The sequence below is a fragment of the Neodiprion virginianus genome, chromosome 3 (assembly GCF_021901495.1).
Source record: "Neodiprion virginianus isolate iyNeoVirg1 chromosome 3, iyNeoVirg1.1, whole genome shotgun sequence".
NCBI classification, from domain to species: Eukaryota; Metazoa; Arthropoda; class Insecta; order Hymenoptera; family Diprionidae; genus Neodiprion; species Neodiprion virginianus.
Genome location: NC_060879.1, coordinates 4,154,882 through 4,173,761, shown reverse-complemented (window position 1 = coordinate 4,173,761; position 18,880 = coordinate 4,154,882). Strand labels below are relative to the sequence as shown.

The 18,880-nt window shown below is 43.9% G+C and overlaps 1 protein-coding gene across 9 annotated transcripts in view; it reads right to left on the bottom strand.

Annotated features, from left to right (window-relative positions):
- The window catches only part of LOC124300675 (mushroom body large-type Kenyon cell-specific protein 1-like), a 98,199-nt gene that overhangs the window by 34,695 nt on the left and 44,624 nt on the right, over nucleotides 1-18,880 (bottom strand). For 8 of the 9 annotated variants that reach the window (XM_046754983.1, XM_046754981.1, XM_046754990.1 and 5 more), the window contains one exon: nucleotides 9,613-10,558. In XM_046754983.1, the coding sequence (XP_046610939.1) occupies nucleotides 9,613-9,706 (94 nt within the window). In that variant the 5' untranslated portion in view covers nucleotides 9,707-10,558. Of the gene's footprint in view, nucleotides 1-9,612; nucleotides 10,559-11,315; nucleotides 11,335-18,880 lie in introns of those variants that run through there. The other variant, XM_046754985.1, reaches the window with a different exon arrangement.

The following is an 18,880-nucleotide window of genomic DNA, read 5'->3' as shown; positions in this document are numbered from 1 at the left end:
ATGGAACAGGCACCGTGTTTCAAACTACCGAGAATCCGTCGCACCGACTTTACGATCACTGGAAATTTTTCCAAAAAGTATCGCTTGTAAAACCGTTCCAGCGACATCGGTGAACAAAGACGATGTTTAAGATACCCTCGTTACGTAACTTTCGGTGAAACTACACGCGGCGTAACTTTCCGCGTAACGGTAATTATTAATGTTGGAAACGAATTGCTGCAGAGGAACAAAGTCGGTTTGAAGATGTTTAGAGAAAACCGCCGGAATAAAATTTGCACGACGATTGATACGAAATCAAATTTTTTTTTCTTTGAATTTTTTTTTTTCTTTCTTTGAAACGTTAAGCACTGTTTAACGATTCGGAAAACCGAATTTACAGTTCCACAAGACTTCAAACGGATTCGTGACTTTGACGAATTTAACAAATTTCATTAAGGTGACGTTAGAAATATTTGCTACCGAATTTCGCACGTCCTGAACGAAAAACTACTTGGTTGACCTTGATTTTGTGCCACTTTGGTTGCCTCGGGCTGTACCAGCGGCTGATACATTGTTACGTAATTACTCGACGCGGTTGTTTAATTGAATCAATCGAATCGGCTGATTCGAAAGGAGACTGTACAATTGTTAATTAATTATCTACAGTCCTGTAATTAGCTCGCTCGTATTACCGCGACTGCGTGGTCTATTTATACGATAAATATTTAATAATAAACTGAATCCAAACCTGTATTAAGCAAACTTTGCATTCTGTTGTAAAATATCGGTCTTTTGGACCGATAGTAGATTTGATTCTAACTAGGCGTCAGGATTTGTTTTTTTTTTTTTTTTTTTGGTTCTAGTGATGCAGAAATTTGAAATTGTCCATTTTCCAACAGCACCATAAATTGAAGTATTGAACAAATAAAGAGTTAGAAGAATCATAAAATTTTGTTTTTCAATTTCTAGATACGAGGAGGTAAAGTTATTTTTAAAAATTTCTTATCCAACAAATCCCAGAAGCTTCACTCTCCCTTTTGCGATCGCGTTTAAAATTTCGTTCACAGACAAAACTTTTGCTACCAAGATCGTATAATTCCGTACAATTTTGCTAACGAACCGAAATTGACATTTCTCTAATTTGAATGCGAACAAGTTAAACTCGAAAAAACAATTTTGACAAGCAAATTCATTAGGTTGACGTTTTGTTTCCGTACCAGCAATTTTATTTTCACGTGAAAAAAAAAAACAAAAAATAAAATTATTCCGTTTAAAAAAAAATTGACAAAATCTGTTGTTATCAAAAACTGAATAAAAAAAAGGAGAAAAAAAAGGAATGATCGGAATTTCGGATCAACCCTGCTTTGAATTCAAAGCCAACCCTCCCGGTACTTCGAACGCCCTGCAGGGTGGCCACGTCTGCTCCTTCAGGACACCGGCGAGACGTGGGTAATGATCAGCGTGTCCCTCTCGCAGCCGATGAAGAAGACGGGAAGGAACACAAAGAGCCACCTCTCACCCTGTAGGGTGTACAGGTGGTTGCACGGATGCGCGTCGCGACGCCGCGCATATCAGGCCTACCTCAACACCAGAAACGAGACGGCCGACGTCACTTCGTGCATAAGGACCTAGTGCCGGATCAGCAAACATTTTTCGAACCGACGTTTTCGCCTTCTCGTCCATTTTTCTTTTTTTTTCTTTTTTTTTTGTTTTTGCATTCACCCGAGCTTCAACATCTTGACGACTTTCGTTCGAGTTTTCAGTAATTGGGAAACAGAGAATGAAATTCGATTGAATGATTGGTAGACTTTGCTCCTGAAGTGAATAAAAAATGTTTTTTGAAGAGATGAGTTCGGTATTTTGCTGATTGGAATTAGGAGAGGAAGAGTTTTATTCGTGGTATTGGAAAAAAAAGTTTGGATAGGTTTTTTTATGATCGAAAGGTATTTGAAGTTTAATTGAGATACGCTGAGAAAAGTTTCATTTGTTACAGTAACTAGAAAAATTCGGTAAAACAGGTGTCGTTAAAAAAACTGTTTGAATATTTTTGGAATTGCGGAAAAAGAGGTACGCGTAAGAAAAATCGTCAATTTCAACCTTGCTAAAAAACGTGACGACCAGACGCCGAGTTGCTCAGCGAGAGATAACACATTGCACAAAAGTATTGTGATGTGTTTATCTTCTCTCTTCTTCCTTTTGCCAGTATTTTGATAAGAAACGCGTATCGAGTACTCGAATGATCTCAGAGTATCACACAAGTAAGAATTCTGTACTTCGTGTGCAATTGCAAAAAGTTGAGATTCCAAAATTTTCACTTCAGCGAAATTTCGATCGATCAATCCGTACAACGATTCCCATTTGATTTAATAATTCGATACAAAAGTTCGGTTAAAAAATTTATTAAAAGGTGAAAAATAAACCTGAATATTTGAAACCAAAGCTGTGCGAAATTACGAAAATCTGATGGTACTGTCACGCTGTAGGAGAGTGGGATAAAATTGAAACAAGTGCATGGAGTTGGGCAGGGTGAGAGATTTGTTCGATCAATCCCCGGCTCGTTTATCGTATTCACTAAATTAGCAACAATCGGAGTTTAAAGAGCGTTGAAAATAATTTTAACGGGCTGCAGGGAATCAATTTTCAGGATAACAGAATGCGTGAACGGATTTTACGGATAAAATTGACTCCCCTTCCACCGTAGGATTTTTTTCCACCTGTATGGATGTGTGCACAGTACGTGCGGCAAACAATCGAGCATCGAATCATCAAACCGGCATTGACTCGTATGAAAATTCAATTTCCATTACGGCGACGGATATACACCGAAAATTGTCCAATCGTGTGATGTTCGCATCGCGAACGGTATAAATCCATTTCACAAAATACTGCGCAACAACGAAACGACTGCTAATATTTCACGATATTTTCATCATTGCGTGACTTCCTTGTCAGAGGAAGAAATAAAAAAAAAAAAAAAACTATTTCTTTTACTCGAGTACTTGGTTTGTACCAAAACCGGGAATACAGTGCAAACAATCACTGTTCTCTAACGGATATAAGTAGAATGAAAAACGAACAATAATTCCGAAAGTGTCGGTAAGATGTCGAGCTCGTCGTTGCGCTGTCAAAATTAACGATCATTTACAATGGTAAATCGGGAACGGTTCGAGACCATTTTCACAAATGGATGATAGGTATTTTATTTGACGGTGAACGAAGGCGTGCAGGACGGTGAACGCTGGTGGAACAAAGTGGCTTTCAAACGGTGCCCGGTGCCTAGATGCGCTTTAATCGATACCAAGGGTGACGACGACACGACGCCGCAAAGACCTCGAATGCAGGCTGTACAGCGTGCAAAACGCTTTAGTTCAAAATTCGTGACGTTCGTGAGGAAAGAGACCAGAGACGATGTCACGAATCGGGGCTAAAACCAAAACTGAGAGAGTACTGCAGTCAGAAGTGGTAGAAGCGAAATGTTTCGGTTGGTTTCGTTGAGACAACGCACAACTTTTCCATGCTACGTTGTGTGTATGTATATACATATATATCAAAGTCAGAGAGAAAGAGAGAGAGAGAGAGAGGAACGTGTAGCACACGCTCCGATTCTACACAGTGCACATAGTAGCCTTGGGTCGAATAGTTTCGAGAGAGATGGATGCTGCAAACTTGAATGGGGATTCGCACCGTTTGAGGGATACGATTATCGGATCCTACTATTCCGGAAGTGAATACACTTATAGGCACACAAGGAGAGCTTATTTACTGCCTGAACGGAGCTTCTGCATTGAGAAAAATTTTGAGGTGAGCATCCCACTGTAACCGAATGTGTTCACTCGTTGGTTAACTTTCTTTCGGATGGTTTATCTTTAAACGATTATCATGACGATTGGATTTGACTGAAATTTTAGCTGAATCTTCATTTCAATACTTTCGCAGGATCGAAATCCAACTTTAATTTTATTCGAACTTATTCGCACGTATGCCCGTTAAAAATTTCTCTGCGTCATCTGATCGTCGAATGAATTAGGTGACGATGATTTCAATGTTTTTCACCATCACATAAGCGCATGTCGGATAAAAACACGTATTGTCCGACACACAGGTACTTTTATACGTATATACATATATATATATATATATATGTATATATACATGTGTGAGGTACTGATTGGCAATAACTCGCGATACTATATTTAGGCATCGTTTGCATAACCGTGTCAATTACTCGGTTTGTTTGCCTCATGATTTATCACACGTGCAGCAGCAGTAGCTATGACAGTGATGCCAAATGAAAATGATGACGATGATGATGATGATGATGTGAAACGAAACCGTATTTCGAACAAATTTTCAACGATCGTCACTGCGATTAAAAAAAAAAAAAAAAAACAAACAGAAAAAAAAAAAAATGTATCGTCACAGTTCTGACCGGAATGATTGAACATGCGTATCGTAATTTGATCTAGAATAGAAATAACAGTCGACACTGATGACGACTCGATTAATCAATGAACCGTATTTCCCGCAAGCTTTCGACAAATAACCGAACAAAATGATTGCTACACACGAATAACATCTTGTTGAGAATCGAGTCTCTTGTTTAATAAAAAAAGAATTTCAATCTTTTGCCTTGGTAAATGATTTGAAAATAAATTAACGATACATTACGTTTATAAAACGCAGGAAATCTTATCGAATCACATCACAAGCAATGAATATAACGATTATAATTTATTCACGCGGTTTGAATACCGACAATAATACGTACGCGAAATGAGAAAAACGTTGAAGAACAATCAATGAAGAAAAAAAAAAAAAAAAACAAATTAAACAAACAATCAGAAAATAACATCCTCTACCGACGACGGATACGATGGTAAACCAACGCGTCCGTTCCTGATGAGACATTACAACAAAGGGTGGCGATGAACGCCTATATTTATATTATATATTTTTACGCCTCTCGGATACTTGATGGTGCAACCCGTTAAATATGACATATATCTTTAGTTTAGACGGCGTGCTTGATTATATGGACTTTGGACGATTTGTGCTTAATCTCAAGCCTGGAGGAAAATGGAGGACAAGAACGAACAACATGTGTGTATGTATAACACATACGGAGGTTTGAGGTTAAGCATATAGTCTAAAGTCACCCAGCAAGTAACGTGTTGGATCTTTGCGTGTAACACACATCCAAACCCAAAGTCCGTTACATGTTATACGTTATATGTACGTGTGTGTGTGTGTATCCCTCATGCATATGTATAGAGATGAAGAACCCACCACATAGCCATGGCCGCCACCGGTTCCGTACAACTTGTTGATATTATCCTTACTCTCTCTCTCTTTCTCTCTCTCTCCTTCACTCACAAATATATACCGAAGGATTTCACTAAAACATCTTTGTACACGGACACAGGCCTTTCATTTTATTTTTATTTTCTTTCCTTAAAACTTATCAAATTCGGAATGGTATTTTCCAAGATAAGGTACGCGCTGAAAACCACAGCCAAGAAATCACTTCCGCTTTCCGTACTTGACATGCGATATAGTGAACGCGTTAAAGGCAGACTCGAATTTTTCGTAGAAAAAAAGTATCTTTCTTACTTTAAACGCGAATCGGAAATAGTTCAGGCGTCGAATTACAGCACCGATCACAACCTGCACTAATTTCACCCCCTAAGGAATTCAGGATTATTGAAAATATGAAATATTTCTCGCAGATTTCGATTAAAAGGTAACGTTTTACGGAAGAAGATCGATTGCCGTACGATATGGATTCAGACACGTTCGAATCTGTCGATTCGTATTTTGTGAAGAAAAAAACAAAAAGAAAAATTGTTCACAAACGCGAAATAGCTGCTCGAACTTCACTTGTTACGATTTTCAACGCACGCACTGTGATTAAAGAGAATATAAATTATACAAGTGGAATTATTCTCGTCGTCCCGACGTAGCGGTAGCACCAGCTCTCTTCGTGAATGTTGTTCACCGATGCGTCGAGTCTGTCTACTGCACCGAGATGCACCAGCTGCAGGGGTTTTTAGGAAACGATTTTCGAGCCGTTGCATCGGGAAGTAAGAAAAGAAAGAAAGAAAGAAAGAAAAAAACCCCCAACCCCCCAATAATAATAATAACAACAATAATAATAATAATAATAATAGTTAGAGGAAGAGTGAGAGGAAGAGGGAAAAAGCTGCGTTAAAAGGGGAAAGAAAGAGGAAGAGGAGCCGTCATTTTCGTCAATTTACCCCCCGCGTAGCGTTCCTCCCCACCGTCGACACCCCCGCCCTTCTTCGTCTTCTCCTTTCGCCCCTCGAGCCGAAGCGAGGTCAATCGACAAAGCTGATAAGGGGGCGGCAGGGACGCCAAAGACGTCCCCTCTCCTCGGCCACTTTGCACTCGGCGTCGCCACCCCCTGTCCCCCACTCTCCGACGCTATCACGGTATTGTTTCATTACGCATTTTAACCCCCCACCTCTGTTCCACCACTCCATCCTTAAATCCCTCCCGACATCCCCGCTGTTCGACGAAGAAACGCGAAGTTTTACGAATTTTTATTGTCGCACTTGTAACGTTCGCCATCCTTCGGAGATTCGTATCGGCGGAAGTTTTTTTTTTTTGTCTTTCCTCTTTCAAGTTACAATGACGTTTTTTCGAACTCGCGGATGTGTATTTTACTCATTTCATTTACCATTAACGAGTACGCTTGTTTAGCAAATTTATTAATTTCAACAATTTCACGACTCGAATCGGTGTTGAATATTCTTATCAATGATAAACCAGCTATATGTTTATATTATTGTAAAAATGAAAAGTGAAACGATGGGAGAAATCAAGTTGTGGATAAAACAATCTAATCGTTGATTTGAGTGTTCGAAAAAAAGAAAAAAAAAACGAAAAGACAAAATAGATCCCCACTGTTGGATGAAACATCTACAATATAAAAGTTTATCAATATATTCCTCTCAGTTACCTACCGACCAAGGAAACGCTCGTTAAAAATTACGTTTGCGGAACAACTGAACAAGGTTGTTACGTCGAGTCGTCGTAGTGAAAAATTTGCGTCAGACCAGCAGATCATGAATCGTGGATTTTGGATTTTGTGACCGATGCACCGGGGTCCGTGAATCACAGATATTTAAAGGCACGAATGGCCTTCACTCACTCACTCACTCACCCACTCACTCACTCACTCGAACCAGAGCTTTCAGTAATATTGAAACGAAGGAACGACGATGCGTGAGTATAACGACGATGCAAAAATTGTCGAACAAAACGAAATGGAGACATGGCACGCGTCCGGCACACACGGACACACACGCACATGGCTGCGTTCGACTTGTGATAAAAAAAAAAAAAAAATAAAAGACAAAATACAAAAACACACAACACACACACAGGCACACACACACACGCGCACGCACGCGCGTACACGTGTGACGCAAAGACACGCAGGGCAGACGACGTACAATCACAGGCACGCGGAAAGGGTACGCGCGTTGCAAGCATGTATGGATCGAAAGGGAACCCGGTAGAGAGTGTAACAGAATATAAGAGAGGTGAGAACCTTTCGGGCGGCGGCTGGGACGGCTGGTTGTCTGTGGTCAAGGCGCGCAGCCCGTGCAGTACTCCGCGCTCTCCTGACGCCCGTCGCGACGCCGGCGTCGCAACGACGCGCTCCGAGAGGAGGACGACGGGCGGCGAAGGAATACGGCGAGGGGGGCGGGAGGGGAGGGGAGGGCATTGCATTTTCCCCTCCGAGAGCCGCCTACCTCCCCCTCCCGCCCCCCTCGTCGTCGTTCTCCTCCTCCTCGTCCTCCTCCTCCTCATCCTCGTCCTCCTCCTTCTCCGTAGTTTGCACTCCTCTCGCTGCACCGCGCGCACATTATTATAATGTTTACTTTGTTCCCCGACGCGAAATTTCAAAGCTCCGCAATTATTTTTTTTTTTTTTTTTTTTTTACCACGAGCTTTTTGTTGTTCCTTTTCTTTTTCGGTTTTTTTTTTTTTTTTTTGTTTCTTTTTTTTTTGTTCTCATTCGGTTTCGGCACGATTGAGAAAAAATTAGCGTTACAGAATATTTCTGAATATTCGAATTTCTTAGATCGACATTATGTATACATTCACGAGACGGTGCGCTCGGTATTCTTTGCAATCGCGTATAGGTATAAATCAAAATTCATTGCAAGTACCATGGTTGTAAGGTATAATATTTGAACGTGATAATCATAATCCTCACCGCTTAATTGATACTGCTCAATTAACTTCATGGCGAATGATAATAAATCTCGTGTTAATTTTAGTACATGTATATGTATATATATATTCGTAGTTGAGAAAAACTGATCACTAAAAAAACAAAAAATTGAACTCACACGGAAACACGATACGACCATAACCGTCACCGGTTAAATTTGGACTAATTGTGTGTGGTTAGTAATTATAAATTTTGTTTTTCCGGGAGGAAGTTGGGAAAGAGAGAGAGAGAGAGAGAGAGAGAGAGAGAGAGAGAGAGAGAGAGAGAGAGAGAGAGAGAGAGAGAGAGAGAGAGAGAGAGAGAGAGAAGAGAGAGAGAGAGAGAGAGAGAGAGAGACAGAGCGTGGGATAGGAACAAAGTAAGCAGGAAACCGCATCGACACAGATAAAAGGAAAGCCCAAGTTTATCTATGGCTTGGACCGCCAAAAATATAAAATCGCAAACAAGGCAACACAGCTGGGCAACGTCATCGCCCAACGGTTCCTAGATACGCATCGCCGTCGCTGCGACGCGGATGTGACCAGCGATCCAGTTGACAATGAAGGGGAATCCTGGGAGCGCGATACGGCCGGGATACCGACACTGTCATTCTATCCTCGGCCAAGATTCCGCTGCCGCGTTTTGAATCGCAACAGGTCGCGAGAGAGAGAGAGAGAGAGAGAGAGAGAGAGAGAGAAAGATAGAGAGAGAAAGAGAGAGAAAGAGAGAGAGAGAGAGAAAGAGAGAAAGAGAGAAAGAGAGACACTGCGAAGGGGTGACGAAGGGGGGCGCGCAACTCACGCGCGCACCGTGATCGGGGAGGGCATTCCGCGTGCAGCGTGCGCGGTTAAAAGCTCGTTCTCTCCGCGCGACGTAAGCCTACGTTTCTCCCGAAGTCCATTGCGCGAATCTAAAGCTCAACCACGGCTACCAAAGACGTTCCGTGGGGGGAGAAACACCGTAACCGAGAACGGTTCCGCGAACCTCTTAGTGCCAGAAGTTCGGGGAAAACGGGGAGAACCACGGATAGGAAAAGGGTACGGGAAAGGGGGTGAGGAGGAAGTGGGTGCGGGGCGGGTGGGGGGGGGGGGGGGGGGGAGGGGAGAGCAGACGTTAGCGAGGTGCGCACAAGATGCATTCTCTCTTGCTCCCAGAGCTGCGCGCACACATGCAATGACAATGAGAAACGGTACGTAAAGAGTCAGATGTGTCGAACGAGTTATCTTGTCTTTTTGAGTTTTTTTTTTTTTTTGGTTTCTTTTCTTTTATAGTAGCAGACACTGTTGTTCTTTGTTGATCGTTGTTTGTTTGTTTTTGTTTTTTTTTTTTCCAATTTTTTTATTTATCCTCGAAACTCTCGTAATTCGTTGTTAAAATAATGCGACTACTCACCAACTACGTAAACCATATTCTTCGTCCATCGCAGTAGCTCACGTCGAATGTGTCGCCGTTCCTGTATGCAACGGGCATAGGAGCAATCCGCCATTTTTGAAATCACATCTTAGGATGTGTGTGTGTTTCCCGTTCGCGTTTTGTACCTCCGAACAGCGAACCTACGACCGCCGCGACACCACCACCACAACCAAGACGACGAACGTTGGATAGAGCGCGCGAAGACCTTCGTCGGGAACGTGTGATATCCCCTCGGATGTGTATGCGTTGGGTGAGGGGAAATGCACCGGGTATATAACCGCTGCTCCTGGGGGTGTTCTTCTCCCGCTACTGCCGCACGGCTGCCTCCCGTGGTGGGGATGAGAGCTTGGTGGTGTCCCGGTGTGTATGCTCTCGTGACGTCACGCGTGACGTATACCTTGTCCTCAGTAAAGCGGTGGGGATGGAACTCGGTGCAACGGCGTCGTCGAACGTCTGGGGGAATATAGGAAGTAAGGAGGGGGAAAACTGAGACTGGTGCGAGAGGGAATCTGACAAGGTGGGGAAAGCGTCCGCGAAGGAGAGAGAGACACTACCCGACGGAAATGTGGTAGTGGGAGTTTTTGAGGAGATTTTTCGGGCTTCCGGTGGGGATGATGGTAAAACGACGCTCTAAGAATAACGTTCGCTGTGCTTCTTTCCCTCCGTCTTCCTGCGCACGTTTAATGTCCTATCTTCTCGCGTACTGGTTCATCTAGCATCGGCTCCATGAATACCGAGAGATATATGGATAGATGGATAGATGGATGGATGGATAGAGAATTTTCCTCGATTCTCTCAACGTGCTAGTACTATTTTTCTCCTCTCTAATATCCCCCTTTGGTATTGTCCTTCCTGTACTTTATATTATCTTCTTCCAACCTCGACTCTAGACTGGCTTGATAATAATTTCCACCGTAGCACATACCTGAAATCAAACAAAAAAAAAAACACACGTTTAGAACAAAGCATGTTGATCTCCACTCTCTGTAAGATATGCAAAAATGTTAATCACGGAAGCGTGTGTTCCACGCTTTTATAAACGAGCCAATCTTACATCCGATCGCAAGGTGACATCGGGACAATTTAGAAACGCGTACCGTCCCGACAACGTTCAACACAATATTTCAGATAATGGCAACTTTGTAAGTCTAGCTCTGAGTGCAAATGCAGCAAGTGGGAGGCGACGAGACGCGGGAGACGTGAATCGAGGAAGGGATGCAGGTCCATCCCTCGCCCACCGTCGAAGAATGTAACCACCACCGCCCCACCCTGTCCAAAAGTTCGACTAGGGGCTTGGTTTTTCTTAAAATGAAACATTGCTGTAAGAAGGCGGAAGGAGGATGTGCGGGGGTGGTGGGTCGGCGGGGAGGGGGGAGGAGGAAACGGGCAACGAGGAAGCTAGTGCCGTGGTGGCGGGGTAACCGACGACGGAAGACGGAGAGAGGGAAGAGGTCCGACTGTGGGGTAGGGGTTGAAAACTGGTGGCGGAGGCGACGCGACGCAACGCGCTCCTCGTGCAGCCTCGTCTAGGGTGCGGAGTCGTCGTGGTGACGGTGCATGGTGAGGTTCGTTCTGCAGGGGCGGAGGTGGTAGGACCGGTGGAAGGGTGGAAGGGGGAGGGTGGGGGGACCGAGTCTCGCGGGCAGAGAGCGCCTAATATGCAACAAGAGAAAAAGAATTACCGATCAATAGAGTAGTAGCTGGTAACCATCCTTTCATCCTAGGTTGCCACGCTCCTCTACCTCCTCCCCCACTCCTTCTCTCGCTGCATCCGCCACTCACTCTCTCTCTCTCTCTCTCTCTCTCTCTCTCTCTCTCTCTCTCTCTCTCTCTCTCTCTCTCACGTTCTGTTTCGCTCCTCAGTCTTCGAATCTCCTGCCACCCCCCACCCCCTGCAACCCCCACGGCTCATCCCAATTTCCTTCTTTATCTATCCACCTAGCGGCTATCCTTAGCCTCCAGGATAACACCGCCCCTCCACCCTACCTTCCCCCCATCGAACCCCCGTCTATCGCTCGACGCTCTCAGGGTGCGTCAGCTTCGGCGCGTCAAAGATGCACCTGTCCTGCTGGGTTTTTGAGGGTTTGATTTCGACTAGATTGAACAGGTTTCGATGGATGGATGGGAATATATATATTATATGTATATATATATATATATATATATATATGTATAACGTGAGGGGACCGCGTGCAAATGCACGTAATTTGGACGATGGAGAAAACTATTGTCCTGCGTTCCGTCGTCACTCGCGATGTATGCATTTTGCGTGGGATATCGTGTGACCCGTTGTATATATTTTTCACCTTTTTTTGCCTCGGCAGCAGCAGTGGATAACACGCGAAGAATTTTTATACTATATACGTATACACGCAGGCACCGTATTTTCTCATAGCATAGACGGCGAGTGTACACCACACCACCTGGACGAGTATCATGCGTGAAAAGACGGGACCTAGACACGCAAACCTTATAGGTGGATGGCTATAAATTTAAGCGGACTAGTTTCCTGGCTATTTCTAACAAATGGGAAAAGTATGGACTCGACCGATTCGCAATTGGCATTAACGAAGACGGTTTCTTGGACCAGATAGTCACGAGGACAATCATTCGCAGCCATCAGTCGTCACCGATTGATGTTGAGGGTCGGGTACTCGAAAGTGAACAAGTCACTACTTGTCATCGTGCATTGAATTCCGATCATTTATTGATTTGTGATCACGATCTGCAATGAATTGGCAAAAGAATTTTATAAATCCCAAGCCTTCGTTGATATCGCTTTGCTCTCTGGTACTTCACTTTACCAAAAAACTTCCCCGTGGACTAAATTACACCAGGATCAAATCCGGTCAGCTAATTATACAATAATCCATATATTTTTGCACCAAAAACAAGCAGTCTAAGATGGAATGTAAAAAATCTAGATCAAGAATCAGTGAATGAATTTCAACAGTTCGGCTCTCGGCAATGGTCAATCCGAAAACCCACGTCCCTCATACCCCGACCGGGCATGGATATGCAAATTGGAGATGAACCCAGGTGCGAGCGGAGATAACGCAATCCGGAAATCCGGAGTGCATGGGGGTGGAGAATTTGGAAAAGAGAGTACGAACTGGTATGAGCTCTTTGAGCGAGGAACCCGACCGTAGTAACCATGGGTGCATCGGGACGATGGCGTCGATGGGGTGGTGCCAGCGGTAGGTGCCAAGGTACATCGTGAATCGAAGGTGCAGGTGTTGGGAGGGGGCGGTAAGAGCAAAGGAAGGGAGGGGGAAGTCGGGGGTTGGAAAAGCGCTCCCCGCGCTTCCGCGCGGCGCTTTTTCCCTCGGTAAGCTTGCAAGCAACGCTAGAGGTAGAGTAGAGTAGTAAGGGTGCGTCAGATTCGGTTACTTAGCCTCTCCTCCCCCGGCGATGCAGGCTGGATGCTCGGGGCGTCTTTTCTTTTTTAATTCTCTGTTCTTTTTTTTTTTCTCGTTTTTTCGCGAAACTCTTTTTGTCCGCTGTTATTTTTTTCTATTTCCTTCGCCCCACCATCCACCCCCGTCTTTTAACTCCTTATATATTTTTTCCCTCCTTTCCTTTTTTAACGAAAGATCCGCTCAATACCTCGCCTGTCATAACCTTCTCCCCTCCAAGTGCAACGCTCCTACTATTCCAGCTAGGTTGGTACGCGCGCCACCCTCCGCGTATATCTATACCACGCTGCGCGCCCCTGGAGCTTTTTTCGCCCCCTCCCAACCTTCCCTTTCCTCCTTCCCTTCCGCCAGTTTTTAATGTTTCGTTCGACGTTTCCGCTCACCCGGTGGCTCCAAGGGCCGCGGCGAAGGGGGGAAAAAAGCTCACGCTCGTCGAGGGAGGGGGAAGGGCTGGTTTTGTCGTTACTTTGTTTTACGGGCAGCTCCGCGACGCGAGCTTTTCTCTCTACCCTTCCATCGTTGTTTCGCCACTCTATAGGTGTGCACCAAGGGTACCGTATACTTCCACCTCTTTCGCTGCACCCATGCGACCTGCAGCCCAGCCCGAAACGCCCTTTCTTCAGAAAAATCGATCAAATTGAGAATAATCTGTAGAATTATCACCACCGTCGAGAAATACTTTTTTGAAATGATTCAGATGGTCGATCATAATAGACTTACAATTGAACTTGACACGGAAATAAATTTTTAATAGTTGAACATACAACAATGCGGATATGCCAAAATTTCCATAACGCAAATATATACGATATGCGTGACGTGTTGCGAAGGTCACGCATACACAACACTACCGTGTATCAACAAGCTTGCCAAATATTGTGACATGACTGACGATGCAAGTTTTATAGTTACGTATAGGTTTTCTACATGCTGATCTATGATTTTTCGGTGAATTTTAACGTGTCAATGAATGGTGGAGAAAAAAAAAAAAAAAATGTCAAAGTGGCATTGATCGGCCTTTGCCATAACGTGGGTCCAATCGACCGTAAATTAGAGAGAGAGAGAGAGAGAGAAGAATTGGTTTATAAAAACAGGATGTACACATTGTAACGTGGCAGTCAGAAGGTCCCGGTGCATGGCCAACCGAAACGGAATTTGATCTTGGAATCAGAGGTGAAAATTGCGAACAGCTGTGCAGTGATGAAAGGAGTCGCGCATACGGCTCGTGCCTCCGTTTACAGAGAGCGTACAACCGCGTCTCTACCTATATCGGGGCGCTTCACCGACATGGAATAGTGCCAACAGGTTCAAGCCGACCTCACGACTCTCTGAGAGCATAAGCTACAAGTAGCTCTGCAGACGCGGGTGCGGGCTGCGGGGGCGTCGCGGCGGCGGCGTCGCTAGGAGAGTTGGCGTAACACTGACATCAACCGGCGGTGGGTCAACCGCCACGGCTAGGCTACGCTAGGCTAGACTAGTCTTGGCAAAGCTCAGCGGAGAGGTGGGCAGGCTCAGGGTACATAGGCTGATCGCAGTCTAGAGATATGCGCGATCAGAGGAGGGGGAAAAGCGGCGTTTCACCTCTCTCCGTCACGGTTCAGTGGCGGGTACTAGAAAACCCCGATGCCTTGTGGAAAATGGTGGTGATAGTGATTGACAAAAGTTAACACGTCAGTTTGGTACTCGAATATTACCGACGGTGTTTCTTACGGTGGAAAAGATGAGGGACTAGGATGCGAATCGGAGAAACTTGGACGACGAGAAAATGAGCAATGATGAAAACCCGGACGAGGTCGTTACATCGGTCGTCGATTTCGACGGTTTCGAATGATCCATCGATATCGAATGGATTTTAGTGCCGGTTTCTGTAACTTTATCGTGTCCGCGTAAGCATATGTGTAATAGTTTCGAATGTCGGAAAGTTACGGTAGATCTTCCGACGTCGTGGAATCCATTACAACAGTCACTGAAGGTGAAACCTCGAAGAGAAAATAGCATTAAGATGTGATTTCGAGTGATGCCCGTTTGTTCATTCAAAGTCGTAGAAAAGTAATTCGAAATCACGGTAAGGATTCGTTTAGCAACACGGAATTGATTTGGATTTGGGAAACCGTTTAAGCTCCTGGACTCTTCGAGTCAGAATCTGCGACCTACGGGCTTGATCAAAGAACGGTGAAACTCAGAGAATTAGCCAAAACTCACGAGAGCTATAAATGAGTAGCGGTGCATTGGAGGTGGAATTATTTCCGCGCATGCAGGCCTTTCAATTTCGAGGGTTGCCAGGGGAGGATGCTAATCGTTGAAATCCGGGATAAACGCTCGAAATTCCCGCGCTTCCCGCAATGACGAAGAGGCGTCGAGCCGGGATAGAAGCAACAGTTCGCTTTCCCTCCCACTCCTCCCACCCTCCTCATCCTTCTCCCGTTTTCCTATCCTCCTCCTCCTCCTCCTCCAACCCCCCGTTTTCACCCTCCGCCTCCCTCACCCTCTTGCGTTTCCGCCGACCGGTCCTGAAAGCGCCACCACCTCTGCCAAAGCGAAGCGGTCCATCCTGCAGCACCGATAGTGGCGAACCCGCGGAACGTTTCCCAGAGATACACTTTATTCCGGTTGTTTTTACCCTCCCGAATTCAGATGCCTGTTTATCCGCCTCCGCTGTCACTCGAGTTTTTTTATTTTTTTTTTTTTTTTTGTTTATGTTTTTTTTTTACTTTCTCATCTTCCACTCGGCACTCCAGCCAGATATATTTTTCCTATTCCATAACGCTCTATTGTTCATTTGCCGCTTTCGCGCCTCCTGTACTTATATCTACCTATAAAACGCCTCGACGCTTATACGCCACCGTAAAGGGGATGGACTCCGATACGTTCCAAGGCTGGTTTAAATACACCGCCTTATTATGCGGTTCGCGGTAATCTCCGGAATATCTTCACGACTTCCAGGATACCGATGTTCTGGGTATCGGAATATCTGCCCATCAATTTATCAGGGATTCTCGCATCCGACATTCGTGGTCAGTTCAAACGACGTTTAATACAACGTTTCAGAAACGGCTTTACACCAATCGATCGTCACGTCCAAAGCTGACCCAATGCCGTCTTGGCCATGGAAACTGACCAACGAACAATGAAATCCTCAGATTGTCTTCAGTTTTGTATCACATGCGTCGGTTATCCAGAAACCGTTTGGACGAAATTTTCATGCGAGGATGCAAATTACTCTTGAAGACCTCAAGGTCTTGGAATTGCTCGCACACGTCGAAGACCATGAATTCCGGTTGTTTCAACCTGAAGCCTTTTCAACGATACGAAATGAAACACTGACATCGCGCTTTTGTCGAATCGTTTGTTAAAAGTGTGTCAAGAAAATTCTAGGCTTAAGAGTACTGCCAGTTTTTACATAAATAAAAATGCTATTTCATCAAGAATATGGAGGCTGGGATTATTTTCACCCCTGTCCATCGTTTCATCGGCATATAAGCTGTACAGCGAATTGGAGACCCCCGTGAATTTTTTACGTACATGCAGCATGGCGAGTAGGTATAAGGGTGATCATGGTAGCGGATGATTTTGACTGGGGGAGAATCGAGGGCTGCTGCTGATGTTTAGGGGGAGAGTTTTCTGACCACTCCTACGAAGGGGTGTAGTTGGACCTTCATTTTGAAACGCGGATAGCTTATATGGTGTTATTCAGTAGTTGGCTTTCATTTTCACCCTTAAAATTCCGCCATCAATCTGTTAATGGAACCAGCGGACAACCGGATGATGTAAAATCTTTGGCGCAGACGTTGAAAAGGGATGTTTGATATCTCAAATTCAGGATTACTGAATTCGTGAATTATACAAAAATCGAAAGTATATCACTGCAATGAAAAAAAAAAAAAGTAAAGTGGTGTCTGGTAGTTGCTCGCAGCATTATTCGTGCTGAACACTCTTCCCATGTGTGAGAGTTAGCGAAAGAGAGAAAGAAGAAAGTAAAGAAAGATACAAATAAAGAAAAAAGAGTAGCGTGAAAAAGGAAACACGTGCGTATATTCAACGTAGTGTGAATTCCTAATTAAATTCTTAATTAACGGAGACACTGCAACGAAATATTAATAACACCCCGTTTTTCCCACCCTTATACTGAAACCACCCCCCCACTCCATCCTCGGTTGTTACTCTCTCTCTGTCTCTCTCTCTTTCTCTCCCTTACTAGTGTGTTAAAGTCAAAACTTTCTCAACCGAGAAAGAGCTGGAAGAGAAGAACAAAAAAAAAAATAAAAAATTAAGACGAACAGAACCGAGCGAACTGGTGAGAAACTAAAAATTGAAATGAAATAACGAAACCCCGCAACATCAGCGAAGGGTGCGAGAGAAATCGCTTCAAAGAATCCATCAAATTAAAAACGCAATTATAAAAAAGCGCTCGTTCTCTTTGTCAAAAAGTGTGCAGAGGTGAGGGTGGGTGCCCGTTTTTTTTTTTTTTCAACCCTTACATGTCGCCTCCTCCCTTTCCTTTTCCGTCCCTGAATTCTACCCTTCGTCGTCCCTCGGAAGCTGGCTCTTGTTCTCTCACTTTCTCGCGTTAGCCGCGTGCACGCGTGTAACGTGTGACATTGCACGCGTGTGCTGCACGGACAGGGTGCAGATTTCAGTTCTCCCCGAGTGTCGGGTGCAGCGCGACGCCTCCTCGAACCCTCAGCCCTCCGCCTATTTCGATCTCGCCGTCTTTCTCTAGTCTCGGTTTCTCCTTAACGTTTCTCTCGCTCTTTCTCGCCGGGTCTCCGCCTCTTGTGTCTGGCCAAAAAAATTTTATCGATCCTTCTTCTGGTCTCAATTATGAAATACTTCAGAACTTACGACCCTTGCTTGTGCAGCTGTTTCCGTCTGGTATCGAGGCCGAAATCCGATTTTAGTTCCATCGCAATCTAACGCCGAATAGAAGTTTCTCGTATTTTAATTAACGAATTCATTATAAAAATTCTATACTTCTACTGAAAGAATTTTAATCACTTTCTCGTCTTTCCGGATTGCCAAATTATGCTATCGAGTAATCGAACCGCGCAGTTATTTATATCTGTACATATAGGGAAACGTACCGCGTAGACCAAAAATTTTTTAAACTTTTATAATCGCAATTGTTCGAAGTTGGAAGACGGTAAAAAAATAAATAAAAGAAACAAGACGTGACGAGCAACGTTAAATTAAAAACAATCGGTTATTCGGGATGCTAGATTATTTTTTTATGGTTAAAATACCGCGTAGTTTGTCTTTTATTTCAGATGATCATATGTCGTGGATTAATTCACGCGTAGAATTGATGGAAATTATGAATTTCTAGCCACCGCACGTATGCATACAGCGGGAAATTTTATAGCCGACTAATAAACTCGGGTCTGCATATAAAAGTCTATGGGATATAGGTATACATTAATTAATTAACCAATTTCGACAGAATGTAGCGATGAATTTTTTCATTAAAAACTTGTTCAACCAACGAAATGTGAATAAAAAATAAAATACTAAAAATGGTAATTACAATAACGAAGCCTAAAATTTTTACACGAAATTAAATTGTGCCACTGCAGCTTCGGATTACCAATAATACACAGGTAATATAATCTTTTGTTCCCGTCGGCGAAACCTTGATTTAATCAAAATTAGTAGATATAACCGATAGCTCAGTAAAAGCTGAAAAAAAAAACAATGCCCGATTTCATATAATAATCTCATGTTGTCGAATTCTTTTTTTTTTTTCATTAATTTATCATCCTCACATCCGTATGGTTAATTATCAAGTCAAGTCAACTTTCTAAACTAATTCTAATTCTCAAATCTATGGGTAAAAA